Here is a 16,139-nt window from a genome sequence, read left to right as displayed (position 1 = left end):
GGCTCGTAATCCAGTCAAAGTGAATTCTGTTATGTTTTTACCTTGTTATTATGCATTGGAAATTCACAGCAAAACATCTGTGCATGTAAAAAAGGCAGTATTTAGACAACTGTTTCTTTAAAATTTGAATATTTAAACTGCAGCAAAGAATTCTGATAGCTTCGTGTGAAAACAAATATTCATGAGTACAGGATTTTTTTATTGCTATGTGAATAGATTTAGTATGCATAGTTGAAGGTGTTGGAATGTGGTTTTTTTCTGTTTGCATGTTTCTAAACAACATCTTATATGAGTGGAGTTTTATCTCTCTTTTTTTTTTTCTCTTTCCTTTAAATAGCTGGAAGCTATACAAGCACAGCTGGATTCCCTTACATGATGTTTTTGAAGACTTATTTCTCCATCACACTCCTGCCGCCTCATTATTTTGAATTGAAGATAGATTGGCAAGCTGTATTTGCTGAAGGATTCAGTGGGTTGCTTCCTGTAAAATTATATGGCTTATCTCCTTTTTAGACCAGTAACATTAGCCAAGAGTCTTTGTTAAGAGTCTGAAGGTTCTAATGGACTTTCTCTTGTTTTCTGAGCAATTGTGAAGAATGGCTTTACTTGCAGGAAAAAAAAAAAAAAAAAAGAAAAAAAACCAGAATGCTACCCTGCTTCAGAGATTTTTTTTTTGTCCTGTTACATGTGTTACTTGATTCTAGTAGAAATCTGCATACTAGTGAGGGACCAGGAATAAAATCTATTTTTTAGACATGAAGGGATTATAAAAGTAGTAAGAAAATACACAGATAATAAAACCTTTATCCTTTTGAATAGTTATTCACACAATTGATAATGCTTATTGCAAATTTGTCAAAATAAATTCAGAATTTAAAAACTGATTGGTTTAGCTTTGGCTATTTTAACTTCATTTCATTGTCTTTTTTTTTTCCTTCTAAATAATCAACAACATCACTGATGTCAGTCTTTACTTTTGGCAGTGAGAATACGGCTTCATAGCTCTGCATGCCAATCAATGAATCTAAGTAGTTTGGTGTCTAACTGGGGGAGAAATCTCAGAATATCACAGAATCACAGAATCACAGAATCGACTGGGTTGGAAGAGACCTCAGAGATCATTGAGTCCAACCCTTGGTCCAACTCTAGTCTGTTTACTAGATCATGGCACTAAGTGCCATGTCCAGTCTCAGTTTAAAAACCTCCAGGGACGGCGAGTCCACCACCTCCCTGGGCAGGCCATTCCAATGCCTGATCACTCTCTCTGTAAAGAATTTCTTCCTAATATCCAGCCTAAATTTCCCCTGGTAGAGTTTAAGCCCATGCCCCCTTGTCCTATTGCTAACTGCCTGGGAGAAGAGACCAATCCCCACATATGTAACAAAGAACACTGAAATAGCCTGACAGTCAGATTTCTGAAAGCTGTTTGTTGACCTTTCCTAATGTTGTCCACCCCTGTTTTTACATCAAACGGGAAAAAATAAACTACAGTGACTGAAAGGACAGGTTAGTCATGTTGTCACACATTAGTTCCAGATGAATGGAGATTCATGAACAGCGTGAGAAGGTAAAAATCATCTTAGTTCTTATTTGCTGCCATTCATTGACAGGCAAATTCATTGCTGCACCTTGATACTGGGCACAATACACAACTCTTTACTCCAGGCTAAGACATCATGAGAGGAAATACAAATCTTTGGCATTAGTTTGTCTTTCTTCCTCCTTAAGGGATTCCCTGAACAAGGATTTTTTCTTCCACATACTTACAACAGGGATGGTTAATACCCAACCGGTCAGTTTTCTTTTCAGATTTGTTTGCTCCTGACACTAGGTATAAGTATAGCCAGAAGGTATATTTTTAATATCTGGTGTTTAGGTCCCCTTGTGCCAAATTTCTTGCTTTGTTGCTTTTCAGGGGTTGTTCTGGACTTTTTGCATTGCTTTATTAGGGATTGTGCTGTCACCTCTAGAACACTGAAAGGGTTTGCACCAGTGGTCTAAGCTGTGAGATAATAGATTTAGAATATAAAGTCATTAACAGCCTACATGTGAGTAAAGGGCACTGAAGAGAAAAACTGATTTATTGTAGTTCTTAACTCAAATGCTGGACAATACTGTACCACTCCAGTAGCGTGGTATTTACCCTGTTGGAAAGAAAAAATGAGTCACCGTTGCATGGCAGAATCTTGTCATGTACACCTTGTCAGGCTGGATGCTGAGCTCAAGTCTTGTCTCAAGCCACTGGCCAATGTGCCTTATCTTCTGGGGGTAACACACTGCCACCCACAGATGTCACATCCTCAGTCTGGCTGTTCAGCAGCCGCTTGCCAGCTCGCCTGTCTTGGGCTGCACAGGTTGGTGTGGATCTCCAGGTGAGGAAAATCCACTTCTTCTTGACACATAGGTCCTGGCTTTGCTGCTGGTTTTGTGGGACATCATGTTGTATGCTATGTGTGTCATGAAGGGTGTTGGTCTCTTCTCCCAAGTAGCAAGTGATAGGACAAGAGGAAATGGCCTCAAGTTGCGGCAGGGGAGGTTTAGGTTGGATATTAGGAAAAATTTCTTCACAGAAAGGGTTGTCAGGCATTGGAACAGGCTGCCCAGGGCAGTGGTGGAGTCACCATCCCTGGGGGTGTTTAAAAGCCATTTAGACAAGGTTCTTAGGGATGTGGTTTAGGGCTAGAGTTATGTTAGGTTATGGCTGGACTCGATGATCCTGAGGGTCTGTTCCAACTTAAATAATTCTATGATTCTATGCTAGTACACTGCTCTTGAGTGTTCTCCCTGAGTTTCCAGAGCTCGAGTTCTGGAAGTCAGGACTGAAGCAAGCTGAAGATCTCCTGGGTGGATGCAGGACATACTAGGGCACTTGTCAGAATGTGAGAGAGGTATTATGTTGTCTTTGTGAATATAAGCAGTGATTAATGAATCCCAGAGGAGGGATGAGGGAAGGACCAGTTTGGAGTGCAAGAAGCGTTTGGACAAATTAGCAGCCACATCTGAAAAAAAAAAAAAAAAAAAGAAGCCAAAGAGTAGGAAGAAACTGGGTGTGGGTTAAAGGAATGAGAGGACATGACCTCATTAATGTTTATAAATATGTAAAGGATGAGTGTCAGGAGGATGGAGCCAGGCTCTTCTCAGTGACAACCAATAACAAGACAAGGAGCAACGGGTATAAACTGGAACAGAGGAGGTTCCACTTAAATATGAGAAGAAACTTTTTCATGGTGAGGGTGACAGAGCACTGGAACAGGCTGCCCAGGGGGTTGTGGAGTCTCCTTCTCTGGAGACATTCAAAACCCACCTGGACACATTCCTGTGTAACCTCATCTGGGTGTTCCTGCTCCAGCAGGGGGATTGAACTGGATGATCTTTAGAGGTCCCTTCCAGTCCCTGACATTCTCTGATTCTGTGACAGAGTAATAGATATGTCCAAAGGTACAATCTGGGAGGTACAAGGAAGAGAGCAATAACACTGGAAACGATAGCAAAAGTACATATACAAAGAAAATATTGGGCAAAGGGGGAGAAAAACCTTATATAGTAGAGGAATGGGAGGAAAATTGGAGAAACAAACTAAACCAGAGTGAACTATGAAAACTGTGGCCAGTTGTGTAACTATATCTAGTACTTTGAACTAACCCAGAAGTGTCAGCCTTGGTGAAAATTTGACCAGAATCAAATTACAGTGTGGGATAACAAAAAAGAGCATTTTAAATCGAGGATTAGTAGGAAATATTTTAAAAGTGATAAAATATACTTTAACGGGAAACATAGAAAAAACAAAGCCTAATATTACAAGGATTCTGTAAAATGTGTTCGTCCTTGTTTGCAGATGAATGCAGAGATTTATGATTTCTTTAGCAGTGGTTGCCTTTTTCACTAAGTGAACTAGATTTCTTACCGTCAGAAGCCATCATAAAAAGCCATAGTGTTCCTAATGGTAAGAAGTGCAGTTATCGTTTTTCAAGGAGCACTCCTAAATAAACACTCTGTTTAGAAAGACCTTTCTGTAACGTGAAGCTTTCTTGTACATTATTAGGTAGAGATGGCATAACCAGTACCATCTTAGAGAGAAACGTTGTCACTTTTTTAAGTGCTCATGTATAAGGAGAGAAGATCGACTAACTGTGAAAGAGAAGAACTATTCAGAAGTTTTTTGTTAGGTCTTGCAGAAAGGAAGGCTTGTACTCTGGTTGGCACTCTCTGGCCTGAGTGGACCTGGAGAAGGGAAGATTAGTCTTCCCCTGTGAGCAGCTGTCTCTGTATAGTTTGGATAACGTCCTGGTGTCCAAGCAGCATCAGAGGACAAGAGAAAAATGTGCAGCAGTACAGACTGGGGGATGCCTGTGGAGAACAGGAGATCTGCCTGCAGCAGACCCAATGTTGTAGCTCAGCAGCGACAGAAAGAAAACCACATTCCTGGGAGGAAGAAAGCATGTCGCGTATTCAGAACCAAATATACCAGGTTGATGTGGGAGTGTTGACAGGGATGTTGAGGCTGAAGGGCTTCAAGCTTTTGTTTCGCATTCTGGTAAAACATCATTTTGAAGAGTGAGTCTGGTGGGTGTTTTGTAGCTTTTACTGAAGGAAAGGGATGCATCCCAGGCATTCTGTAGTTCAGTGTCCTAGCAAAGTGTTGGTCTGTAATATATCTTGGGCATGATCCAGAAGTGAAATTACCAAGGCTTCTGACAGTGTTGAAGGAAGATAATTTGCAGAGTTTTATTGAGCTTTAAAACTGGAAGTTTGATTGATTAAGAATTAGTAAATCTACTTCCAGGCCTCCCAGTGCATTTTAAAAACATTTGATTGATTTTGCTCAGACATTAAAGAGAGTATTTTCTTGTCTTAAAGCTATAATATAAAAATCTACCTCACATGGGCCACTGGTGAAAGAAAGAAATCTTTCAGTTTGGGTGTAAACAAGCGTCAGTATTGTTTTGACATGAAGACTTAGAGTTCTGAGTCTAACATGAAAATAAATCGGTGTGAGAATTGCCTCTAAAATACCAGCTTACTGGTAAAGAATAATCTATTTTTACATCACTTAGAGAAATCAACACTAATAGCACAGTAATGCTTGTTAAATACAAATATGTTAATCTGTCTTTGCCCAGTTTAGTCTTAGGCGTATACTTCTTATTTCTCAATGAAACATGAAATGTCTGTAAATTTCTGCATTCTGTTTTTGTTGAAATAAAATATGTAGGTAGGCAGAAAAATACAACTTTACCATCTCAATTTTGACTGCTTTCCAAAGCTTCTTTGGCTCTCCAGAGGAGGTTTTCAAATTCTTCTTTAATTCCTGGATTTATTGAGACATCAGTTTTGAATTATGACTTGCAGCTTCATTTCCTATGGTCTGTGATTTTAAAGACCCTGAAATCTTGTTCTTCTAAAGCATAAAAAATTTACTGAAATGCTAAGGCTTACGTTGGTCAAAGGAAGAAAAGTATTTATTGTGATAAAATGGTATAAGCTCCCCATCACACTTGTTCCATCTCATATTCTGTGATTTCCACAACATTAGTAATATTTCATTGTTTGCCTGTATTGGTATTTCGTATCTTCAAAGATGATGAATCCACTCATTATGGTCAAGAAATGACAGAGCTTAATAATGCCTCTTGTTCAGTGAGTAAGTATCACATCATTTTGTGACCCTTGTATTAGCTTGTTTGAGTAATGAAACTGAACAACATTTTGAGCCAGTGGGAGAAAGTTCCTTTTCTATGGATCAGCCAGAATGGCTTGAGTAACAGTGATTTAATCTAGGTGGATGAACTATGGTGCTGCTGTCTGATGCACTGTTGATGGTGTCTTGTAAAGATAAGCTAATAGGATGCTTTTATCTGCAACTCTTCCATAAAGTGACTTCTAATTCCATAGTAATTAATCAATTTTATTGTATTTTCTCTTGACCTTTGTAATTGTGTTGATCAGACCAAATTATATGATCTCATTTTAGCTGAAATAAAACATTTAGATGATCCCTTCATTCCTCCATTGTTTTGTTTCTCAAGAGACAGGAGGAAATATTGGTCAGGTACAAATCAGATGGTGTTCAGCTCTATTGAGCTCTGTATCCAGGAAGCTGCCTTTCTTGACTGGCTGTTCAAATAAGATTATCACCTTGTTAGAGCAAATTCCTCTTCCACTGGGACACTGTGAAATTCTTTTCATCACTGTTACCTTAACAGTCCCTCTCTGGTAATATACAGCATGCATTCAAGGAAATCTGAATTAATTAGAAAAAACATAGAAACAACAAAGCCTAATATTACAAGGATTCTGTAAATTGTGTTCGTCCTTGTTTGCAGATGAATGCAGAGATTTATGATTTCTTTAGCAGTGGTTGCCTTTTTCACTAAGTGAACTAGATTTCTTACCGTCAGAAGCCATCATAAAAAGCCATAGTGTTCCTAATGGTAAGAAGTGCAGTTATCGTTTTTCAAGGAGCACTCCTAAATAAACACTCTGTTTAGAAAGACCTTTCTGTAACGTGAAGCTTTCTTGTACATTATTAGGTAGAGATGGCGTAAGCAGTACCATCTTAGAGAGAAACGTTGTCACTTTTTTAAGTGCTCATGTATAAGGAGAGAAGATCGACTAACTGTGAAAGAGAAGAACTATTAATGAATTCATGTGGTAGCTGTCTCTGACATGGTTGCACAGATTCGCACACCCAGGCAGCTGTCCACTTCTGTGGAGTACTAGTTATGGGACTGGACCTGCCCAAAAACCATGTTGCCTTTGGAATTCACTCTCTGGTCATTCAGGACAAATGAAGGAAGAAGCAGCAGCACTCCGTGGTCAGGGCTGATGAGACTCCTCACACGTGCACTGTGTTGGAAGGTTCATCCCATGAGGGTTAATACGAAGAGCTCTGTGTACAAGTGAGCTTTGTTTTTTCTCATTGCAATCCACAGGTTCAGTAGTAGTGCAACTTAACTAAATTGCATTTCATGAACTCTCTGCTTTTCTTTCATCCACTTGTTTATTTTTCTGCCTTCAGACTGTTAAGGAATGCAGATTAGTTAAAAAAAACAGTTTTATTTAAGAAATTGTACCATTAGTTTATACAGTAAGCGTTTTGAAGAAGCTTTGTTGTCCTGGATTTATCTGTACTTCTGAATTGTTTGCCATAGCCAAAATCGCTGTAGGCAGCAGAGAACGAATCTGAGCAAAGCCCAGGGCTGCAAGGCAAGGACTGTGTCTCCTGTTCCACCCACCGCTCCCTGCTGAGCACTGGGGAGCAGCTTTGTCTGTGGGCCTGGGTTTGCACCTCAGGCTGCCAGTTAGGTAAGCTCTGCCTCTTTCCTGGACAGCAGTGAGTCTGGAAAAGATTAGAGGAGCTGACTGTATTCGGCCAAACACAGCCAAAACTTAATGTTGTTAGTCTTGCTCTTCACTCTGGAAGGGATGAAAAGAATATTTTCTTCATGATAAGCGACACTTTAACTCAGATCTCCTCCACATGAGGCACCACAGATTTCAAGAACAAAGAAGGACCTTTCTCCTCTGCTTCATCTCAGCCCCCAAAGGGACCCTGTCTCCTATCTCAGTCCAGCATTCAGATGCAGCTTGAGGTAGGCTAATGCTTCTGTGGAGGCTGTCATAGCACTCCATGTTTGCAAATCACTTTGAGAGAGAGCCAGAAAAGATCTATATGAGAAGGGAAGTAAAACAAGACCAGCTTTAGGGGCAAAGGAATTATTAACCATTTGGCCATTTCAGGAGCAAACTCTGAGTCCAGCCAATGAGCGGTCCAGTTTCTCCTTTGCAGCCAAACTCCCTACATGAATAAAATCACCCCTGTTTCCTCACATCATCCCCGTGGGTTGCAGCAGGCTAACGCATCCTCAGAATCTGATTTAGGGCAACAGAAGTGAAGTTCACAGATAAATGTAGAAAAAACAAGCACATAAACATGAGCTGATCCCTTCAGAGCCGGATTCACTCACTATCTATCATGAGATGAATGGCAGTGGTTCAAGTTTCTTAGAAAATCTGATACTAAAACATAATCTAAAAAAAAAAAAAGACACCAAAAAGGGAAAAATAAGGAGAGCAGTCTCCTTTAAGCAAGAGTATACAACTGACATTACAACTGAGAAAACTTGCAATGAAATGGAGTTTTCTCAGTTCCAATTTGGGCAACACAGAGTGCAAGCATGCCTCATTGCAGCACCCAGTAAGTGACTTGCTGTCCTTTTAACATCCTTCTGCAACGGAACTGCAGCTTCCCATACCCTGTCAGATGTCACCCTTGCACCTGCCCTTCGAAACTCTGTTTGGTAGCCTACTGATGGATGCCTTTATGTCTGTAGTCAGTAGGAGTGCCCTGAACCCTTCTATATGTCGGGATGGAGGATACAAGTCCCAGAATGACCTCAGGCCCAGCTGAGCAGTGCTGCTCCTGCCTCTGCAAACAGCACCCAGCTGGGAAGGTGAAGCACCTCAGGTAATGTCTTTCTGACTGAAGAGGTCATGTTTGTTAGGGTTGACAGACCAAGTTTTGGACTGGCGAATGTCTCTTCGTCAGCACTGAAGTGGGTAAACTTTGAGATCAGTCCTCTTTCTGGGAACAGAGAGGTTTTAAATGAATATTTAGTTGAAATGGTCAATATGAAAGAGAAGCCAAAGGTGAAGCTTACTCTAGTGCCTGGAGCAAAGTTCATGGTTTAACTACTGCGCTAGATGAATAAAATCTCCCCTTGAGTTCCTTTCAGGAGGGCTTGGATATGAATGCATAAGAGTATCTGAGCAAAAGGTCATATCCCTGTGGTATAATGATTTCAGCATGTTGGAAGAAAGGAAATTTCCTATTAATCAACCTTATTTCAGTGCACGAGGTCACAAAGCATGAACTTGGAACCTCATTCTGCATTTCATAGCTCTGCCTAAATCAAACCCAGGATGCAGGCATGAATGTACTTTCCATTGCCAGAGTAGTCCCTTCGTCATCATAGCTATCTTCAGTCTAGTGATTTTGATGGTTTCAAACCAGATAGTGCCTTCAGCTGCTGTGTTAGGCCATGTCTGTGTCACAAAGGATTGTTCCTCCCTCGAAAATCGAGCCCTTGACAGCTCTGTCAGCCTCCAGTAAAGCAGTGATATCTCTTGTATAAAGAGATATGAGATCTTCATATCAGTTGTATGAAGATCTGCTCTAGCTCTTGGATGTCACCACATATGTTCAATGAATACTTTAAATGTCTTCAGTTAAAAGCATTTAACTTCCTAGTTTCTTCTTTGACCTCTTTGCTGACTAGTTTTCTCTTTTACTCTTCTTACCCTGGCTTGCTGCACATCTTGAGCTAACTGGCTTTTGCCCATAATTTGCCCCTCACTCTTAAGTCGTAATTAATGTTTTGACATGTTCTTTTCCTGTTTGCAACTTATGTACCTCAGACACGTTTCAAAAGAAGGATCAGGGGCCCTCCACGGGTGTGAGCTTTTGAAGGACTCAGTAAGGAACTTAAAGCCAGTAGAACACCATTTTCAAATGGATTTTACTGTGTAAAATTGCACTGTTCATCATGATGACACCCAAGGTCAGTACTGCTGGTACAGCAAAGTGACTAAACAAACCAGCAAAATAACAGGGAAGATCAAGAAACAGTAAGATACAGAAAAGCCTGTTCAGGAAGAAAAAAAAAGGTCCCTAGACACATGAAGCACATTTCTAATCCACCTTTATTGGAAGATCAGTCCTGCTAAGAAATAAATGTTTCCTTTGTTTCCTTAAGTGATCATATGGACTTTTTCTTTACAGAGGTTTTGCTGCATTAGCAAAACAATCTTTCTGTTAGCTGCAAATACAGTCTGTTTATTTGGGTGTTAGTACACAGCGGTTTTGAGGCACTTCACTGAAAAGCGGGTAAGTCTGAGTTTATCCTAGAGGATGTGGAACGGCCCTATAGATTAAGTTTACCGTCTACAAGGACTGTCAGGATCACTGCGTTCGAAGGAACAGAAGGTTGAAAACATGATGCTTCGAAAGCACCCATATTTGAAACAGATTTTTATAATCAGAAGAAAAAGACTAACATGTAACATAGGATGGCAAAAAACACTCAAGGACTTGTGTGCAAGTCTAATGAGATTTATGATCCACAGTTCCGGCCCAGGCATTTTTGCAACGCTGAAAATGCAAACGCAAGGTAATGGAAAACAATTATGAGTCATTCCTTTACTTCAGAGGTGATTAATGTGACACGGTCAAGTTAAATCCTCTGAAGAGACATCAGCAACGCTCTTCACTGATGTGTTTTGTGAGCATGGTTTTGATACTATTTCACAAGAGACTTTAATTTCCTGCTGAAAGATATGGTTCATGATCAAAACTGAGATATATGTAAATACTAGCTGCTGAGCTTGCAAGACTGATGTGTTTCTTATCAGCAAATGATAAGAACATAGAACATCTTCAGTTTGATGATACAAATAATTCTATATTACCAAAAACATGCAGATCTGAGTTGAAATATTCTCATGGGCTACGCTGCGAAGGATCTGTTGGTAGCACAGCAGACTACCAAGTAGCCTCTGCCTGTATTCCAGAGGGCCCGAGTGTACTCCCAGTTTCAAAAACAAAAGATTTGCTGCTTTAAATAAAACAAAGTTTCACTCAGAATTTTGACTGGCTTAATTATCTAGAGTGATTTTGTCACACATTGTCTGATTTCTGGTCTTTGCGTCCTTTGATATCCAGTATCATGCAGTATGAAGCTAGTTCAGGTGCATATATGCTTCATGTAGGTATTGCGTATCTACAGTTTTAAGTCTCAGTCTCAGCTTGCCATTGTTGTTCTGCTTTTTATTGAACGCAGATTAACCTATTAACTCTCAGGATGCAGAACATCTGAACACCAAGAAACCAGCAAATTCTAGTGATTTGGGTTATCACAGACTTTTACCTCAAGCGAAATGTGTTGCTTGGATATTCCTTTTGACTACACATTGTCTTCACTGGGGCCTTGTTACAGAAAAGGAAAACCTGGTTACAGAATAAGAAGACCTTTTAATTTGGGAGTTGCCTTGCTGCACCAAGTTTGTTTGTCTCAGGAGGCAATGGAGCCCAATGCCCTACTGAAGAATTTGCCATAAGCATCTCCAGGTGAGCAAGCTTTTTGTATCCATGAACAGTGAATCTCAGGTTCTCCCCTAACATACTTGGTCTGCAGTACTGTTGTGTGTGACTGAAAGGTCTGTCCTACTGCTTGCAGTATGAGTGTTTCTTCAAATATTACTGTAAAGTCCTCTCTGCTCTATGGTGCAGTAAGTAGTATATAGCACTCAAGAGGCAGAGGCCTTCACAATGTTCTTTTTCAGGATCAAGACAATGTTCATAACACAGGCTACAACAAGGACGAGTTCAAAAATTCTGAGGTTCTTTGAAAAGCTGCCATATAAAACTGTCTAAAGCCCAAATCTGCACACCTGGATCGCCACTTTATCACCATGCAGTATTGGCTCCGTGTATATTTACCTGCCTACTGGTGTGACTTGAAGGGGACGAAGTTACGTTTAGTCCCTCACTAGTTTCCCTTGATGCCTGTCACTTGAGGTGCTAATCCAAGAGCTCCATACTGCATTTCATCCAGTTTCAAGCAGGAAGCATGTCCTAGCTCCCACAAAGGGGTGCTCTACCATCAGTCCAAGCACTTCAGTTCTAAAACTCTTCTGTTAAGACCTTTTATTTCTGCTTTATGTGTGCTAGGTTAGCCCAACTCTTCTATTGCCTTCCTCAGCTACAGCAAATCATTGGTTGGAGCAGCCTTTTGTTAGGATGGCGGCTGAGCCCACAGGTTCCTCCCTGTGTTACTGAACCTTCTTTTGTACGTATAGTGGAGGGGAATGTTTTGCAGGAGCTACCTCAAACCTTGTCTTCTTTTACCTGTCATCAGGATGTCAGATGTCAACTTACTCACATCCCATTTCCTTTCTCAGAAAGGCAGAGGATTGGTCATAAGAAACTTGTTTTTGATGTATTGACTACAGTTATATTCCTCTAAAGTCACAAAATCAGGTAAGGTTTTACTGTCCTACCACTCATATCTTTCTTCAGGGGGATCCATCTGTATTGAATTAACCACTGCCAGAAGAGTTTAGCATATTTATGATCAGTTTGCTCCTGGGGGAATATTAGGAAAGCTCAGTGATCTCAGTGTTTACCTGACACTTAATGAACTGCCTGTTGGACACAGTCATTTTGGCATTTGGAAGTGGATGACTCATTTAATGACAAATTTTTAAGAGCACTTCAGAAGCTTCTTCCCCACCTGGTCAGCTCTGACATTATATCTCTTTCCATTGTTGTGCACTCCACTTTTCACAGTTCATCTTCCCTTCCATCTTTTTTTACAGACTTCACACCATAGCTGTCTGTTTTCATATTAACCATATATGTACTTATAACAAAGGAAGTGTGGATGCTGCCCCATTCTTTGTGACAGGTGAGCTGTTGCTGGTGCTTTGAGAGCTGGATTTGGGGTTTGGATGCCCTGCAAAGGAAGGAGCCAAGCAAGCATGTGGGGACTCGGCTCCTTCTAGCATCATTCAGTTGTGTGAATGGTCTGCAGTACTGTGGTTCCTGCTTAAACCCCTGGCAAAAAGCTTTTGTTTACCTGGTAGGTGAATTCCTTTTCCAAGTCACCATTTCTCACATTGCTCTCTGACACCTGCGGCTTGATCATCCCCATGGAGAGCTGCTGACTCTTCATTTCTCTCAGTTGAGGCATATCATTTAGAACATTTTGTACAACAGCCCTAAGTTTATTGTGTCTTCACCTTGCCTTGTTCTAACATCATTCACCTACATAGATATTTCTTACTTTCTATCAGAATTATTTTCCAAGAAAGCACAGTGTGGCAGATTTCTGGGGTTGAAAATTCTAGGTAGTCCTCAAAGTTTTCCTGGTTGTCCAGTTCTGTGTTGTAAATAAACATCTACATGCGAATTGGGATACAGTGATTTTTCTGATGTCCATGTTAATCTCAGCTCTCTGGCAAGGATTTCTTGCCTTGTTGGTAGAGTGGGAGTGGGGAAGCACATCCTCCTTTATTCACACAGCTATTTCTTGTATCTGTTGTTTTTAGCATCCAGGCAGCATAACTGTTTAGAGGGTTTTTTTTCCCCTCTCTTTGTTTGTTTGTTTGTTTGGCCAATTTGCAGTGTTAGTAGTTATACAACCTTTATTTTTAGCTTTTAATCTTATTGCAAGGCAGGTTGTTCTCTTTTTACAGGATCCCAAGGATCAGGTGTTAGACTGCAGTTGTTCCTCTAGTACTTCTCTGTTATAGTGGAGGTCCATAAGAGAAGGATTGCTTTAAATGTGCTGCCTACTAAAGATAAAGATATCTCTTAATTCGACTTTCTCCTAAGAGACATCTTCAGGGTGTGAAAACTTTTGCAAGGATATAAAATGATAGGGAATTTCTCTTAAAAGAGAGGCCAAAGGCTGCTTGAACTAAAGGTAAGCCATGTTAAATGTCAGTCTGAAAGATTTTTGCCTTTCTTTGCAAAAACCTTAGACAAAATCAGAGGATGAAGCTGAATCTTGAATTTATAGCCACATAGTCACTCACAACCTGCAGACAAATCTACGGAAAATGCCTTTGTTGACAAAGTTTGAAGATATCAAGAAGCATCCATCTGGTGGTATGTCCAAGTAGGATAACTTTAACACATAAAGAGTGTTTGAAATTGCTTTAGAGCAGAGAGACAAGTTTCTGTCTGTTGTTCAAGGGCAGATACTTTCTTGAGGTGCACGCCTTTTTTTTTAAAAATTCTTTTCAAATTAATATGTATTCATAACCTTAGTCTTTAGGGTCTGCTGGTGATGTGGAGTAGGATGTGGGGTCAGAGGTGGGAGGATGGAGAGTTTTTATTTGAGGGTAGTTCACCACGAGGTGCTACCAAATTTATCAGGTGTTGCATATATAAAATGCAGAGAAAATAATTGTAGTGTTACAGGAGTCCACAAATCTCTAAAATGGTGACAGAGAGCTAAGAAATTGGACAGAGAACTAAACTATTATAGGATCTTGTGTAATGCCTCTGTTAAGATCCTTTTCAAAGGCATTACATCAGCTTAAATAGAGGCAGTACTCACTCATATCCCCTGTGGGATCAAGAAAGTAAAATGGTCAGCAGAGGAATGAAGCAGATGAAAAATTATTCCATACTGTGAATTCCATCAAGCTTCATCTGTGGACCTATCTTAACACATTGTAAAAACCTTAAAAGTCAGTATGTGACAGTGATGTCTCGTAATATAAGCAAAAGAGAACAAGAACTATTCGCTGACAGGAATAAAATCCACATCTAAGGCAATATTTATTCTTTGATCCGTAAATCGAGATATGCAAAGTACAGCTTCAGTGTCTGCCTCATTAGATAAAATGCAGCCTAAATTGAAAGGGAAACAAAGTGTTTGTTTGCCTTGGTACATTTTTTACTGCAGATAATGTTTTAAAGGAAAATTGACCAAGCAGGTTGACTTCTGGATAGCGGACTTGATGTCTGAAAGGAGTAGGTCTAACTTCCCAAGACTTCTGTTTTAAAATCGTGCCTCTCCTTGAATGATATTTTTAAAAAAAATACCTAAAAGTTTACATTGTTACGATATTAATCCTAAGACCATGGCACTTAAATTCAGATGAGTCCCAGATTTGTTATGTAGAGCTCATTAATGCAGAAGGATCTATTTTTCTAGTGTTTGTTATGTCATTTGCATCCAGCCTTATCCTAATTAGGGGACCTGGGGTACTGCCATGTAGATATCTTGAGGAATGGATGCCCAGTGTGTGTTCCACAGCAAACAAAAGCGAAAAATGTCAACACAGGCAGGACCAAGCAGTGGTATGTAGAGGTACCTGGGCTAGCTGAAGTGCTGAAGCAGCCACAAAAGAGCACCCTGCTTATCCAGGCTAATGTGCTTTGAGTTATTTAATTTAGAGTGAGCAGCACAGAACCACTGCAAAGGCAGGTGAAGGTAGCTCTGCATGGCCTGCAGTGGGCCATGAAGATGTTATCCTTTAATTGCAACCTAATAAAATCCTTTCCTGAAATCGTTACCTGTGCTGTGATGATGTAGAATTCATTTAATCTGGCAGACTGGCAGATGTTCTCGAAACAAGAATAGTGTTTTATCTAAAATAATGGTTCAAGATCAACAATTTTTTGGTGACTGGTGGTGACAAATTGTTCATCATTTAGAACTTTGCAAAAGTTATTTATATTCTTCTGCCACTGCTGGCTTGATCTTTTAAGGGATATACGAGCCCCCTCTAGTACTTTCAAAGTAATTTCCATTTTCTTTTCTTATAAAACTTTTCACTCATGCAAGATTCAGGGTGCTGTGTAGGGCACTTCTTATTTGCATTTGATTTTATCTGACTCGTAATCTTTTTCTGGGAGTGACTTGTTTTAACTTTTGGAATAGGAGTGCTTGCACTATGGCAGAGAGAGGCAGTACTGATTCTGAAAGGGGCCTGTGGGTACCAATATATTGTGAACAATGCTGAAATAATTCTGTTTTGCACTGAGGCTGCTTCCTTATTTGTCAAGCTTCCCAGAGGAAAATGGCAGAAGCAAGGGCTCTGACTGCTGAACTTCAGCTTGGTGCTATTCATCAGGACAGTGTCATCCTAAGAACTGCCACAGAGCTCACTCTTAAGCTGAGTCCTATACCCATTAATCTACAGAACTAGCACTGTCATCATTTCTGTCTGGATCCTACACACATAGCAAAGAAAAACTGAAGTGTGTGTTGGCCGTCGGAAGACTCCTAAGTACATCTGCAGATGTACTTAAAGAAGAAAGCTTTCAGACTTTCGGAGATTTCAGACTTCCACTAGCTGTGTTTGTATATCTGCATGCTAGATATTGCCCACACTATAGAGTGACTTAAAACCCACCTACCCAAAGCCTGTAAGGCCACAGAGAAATCTTCAGCAAAAGTGGTCAAAGCCCCCACTGAAGTTCATTTCCAGCCCCCTGGGCTGACACAACAAGCTCTCTGCAGAGGGAATCTGAAAGGCAGTCACCTGTTTTAATTGCCTGACTGTTTTATACACCATTATGAGGTAAGTCTGCGGTGTTCAGCAGATGTGGTGTTTGGAAGCGA

General features: G+C 40.3%; 1 protein-coding gene across 4 annotated transcripts in view; it reads left to right on the top strand.

Annotated features, from left to right (window-relative positions):
* Window positions 1-6,001, top strand: part of COMMD10 (COMM domain containing 10) — a 110,200-nt gene extending 104,199 nt beyond the window's left edge. For 3 of the 4 annotated variants that reach the window (XR_010468839.1, XM_065045360.1, XM_065045361.1), the window contains one exon: window positions 338-884. Coding sequence is in view for 3 of the 4 variants with exons in the window: in XM_065045360.1 (XP_064901432.1) it covers window positions 338-376 (39 nt within the window). In the remaining variant the exon portion in view is untranslated. Of the gene's footprint in view, window positions 1-337 lie in introns of all 4 variants that reach the window. The other variant, XM_065045363.1, reaches the window with a different exon arrangement.
* Window positions 6,002-16,139: the final 10,138 nt, after the last annotated feature.

Source organism: Columba livia, chromosome Z, assembly GCF_036013475.1.
Source record: "Columba livia isolate bColLiv1 breed racing homer chromosome Z, bColLiv1.pat.W.v2, whole genome shotgun sequence".
Lineage (NCBI taxonomy): Eukaryota > Metazoa > Chordata > Aves > Columbiformes > Columbidae > Columba > Columba livia.
Note: the sequence above shows the minus strand (reverse complement) of the source record. Positions and strands in the feature narration are given on the sequence as shown.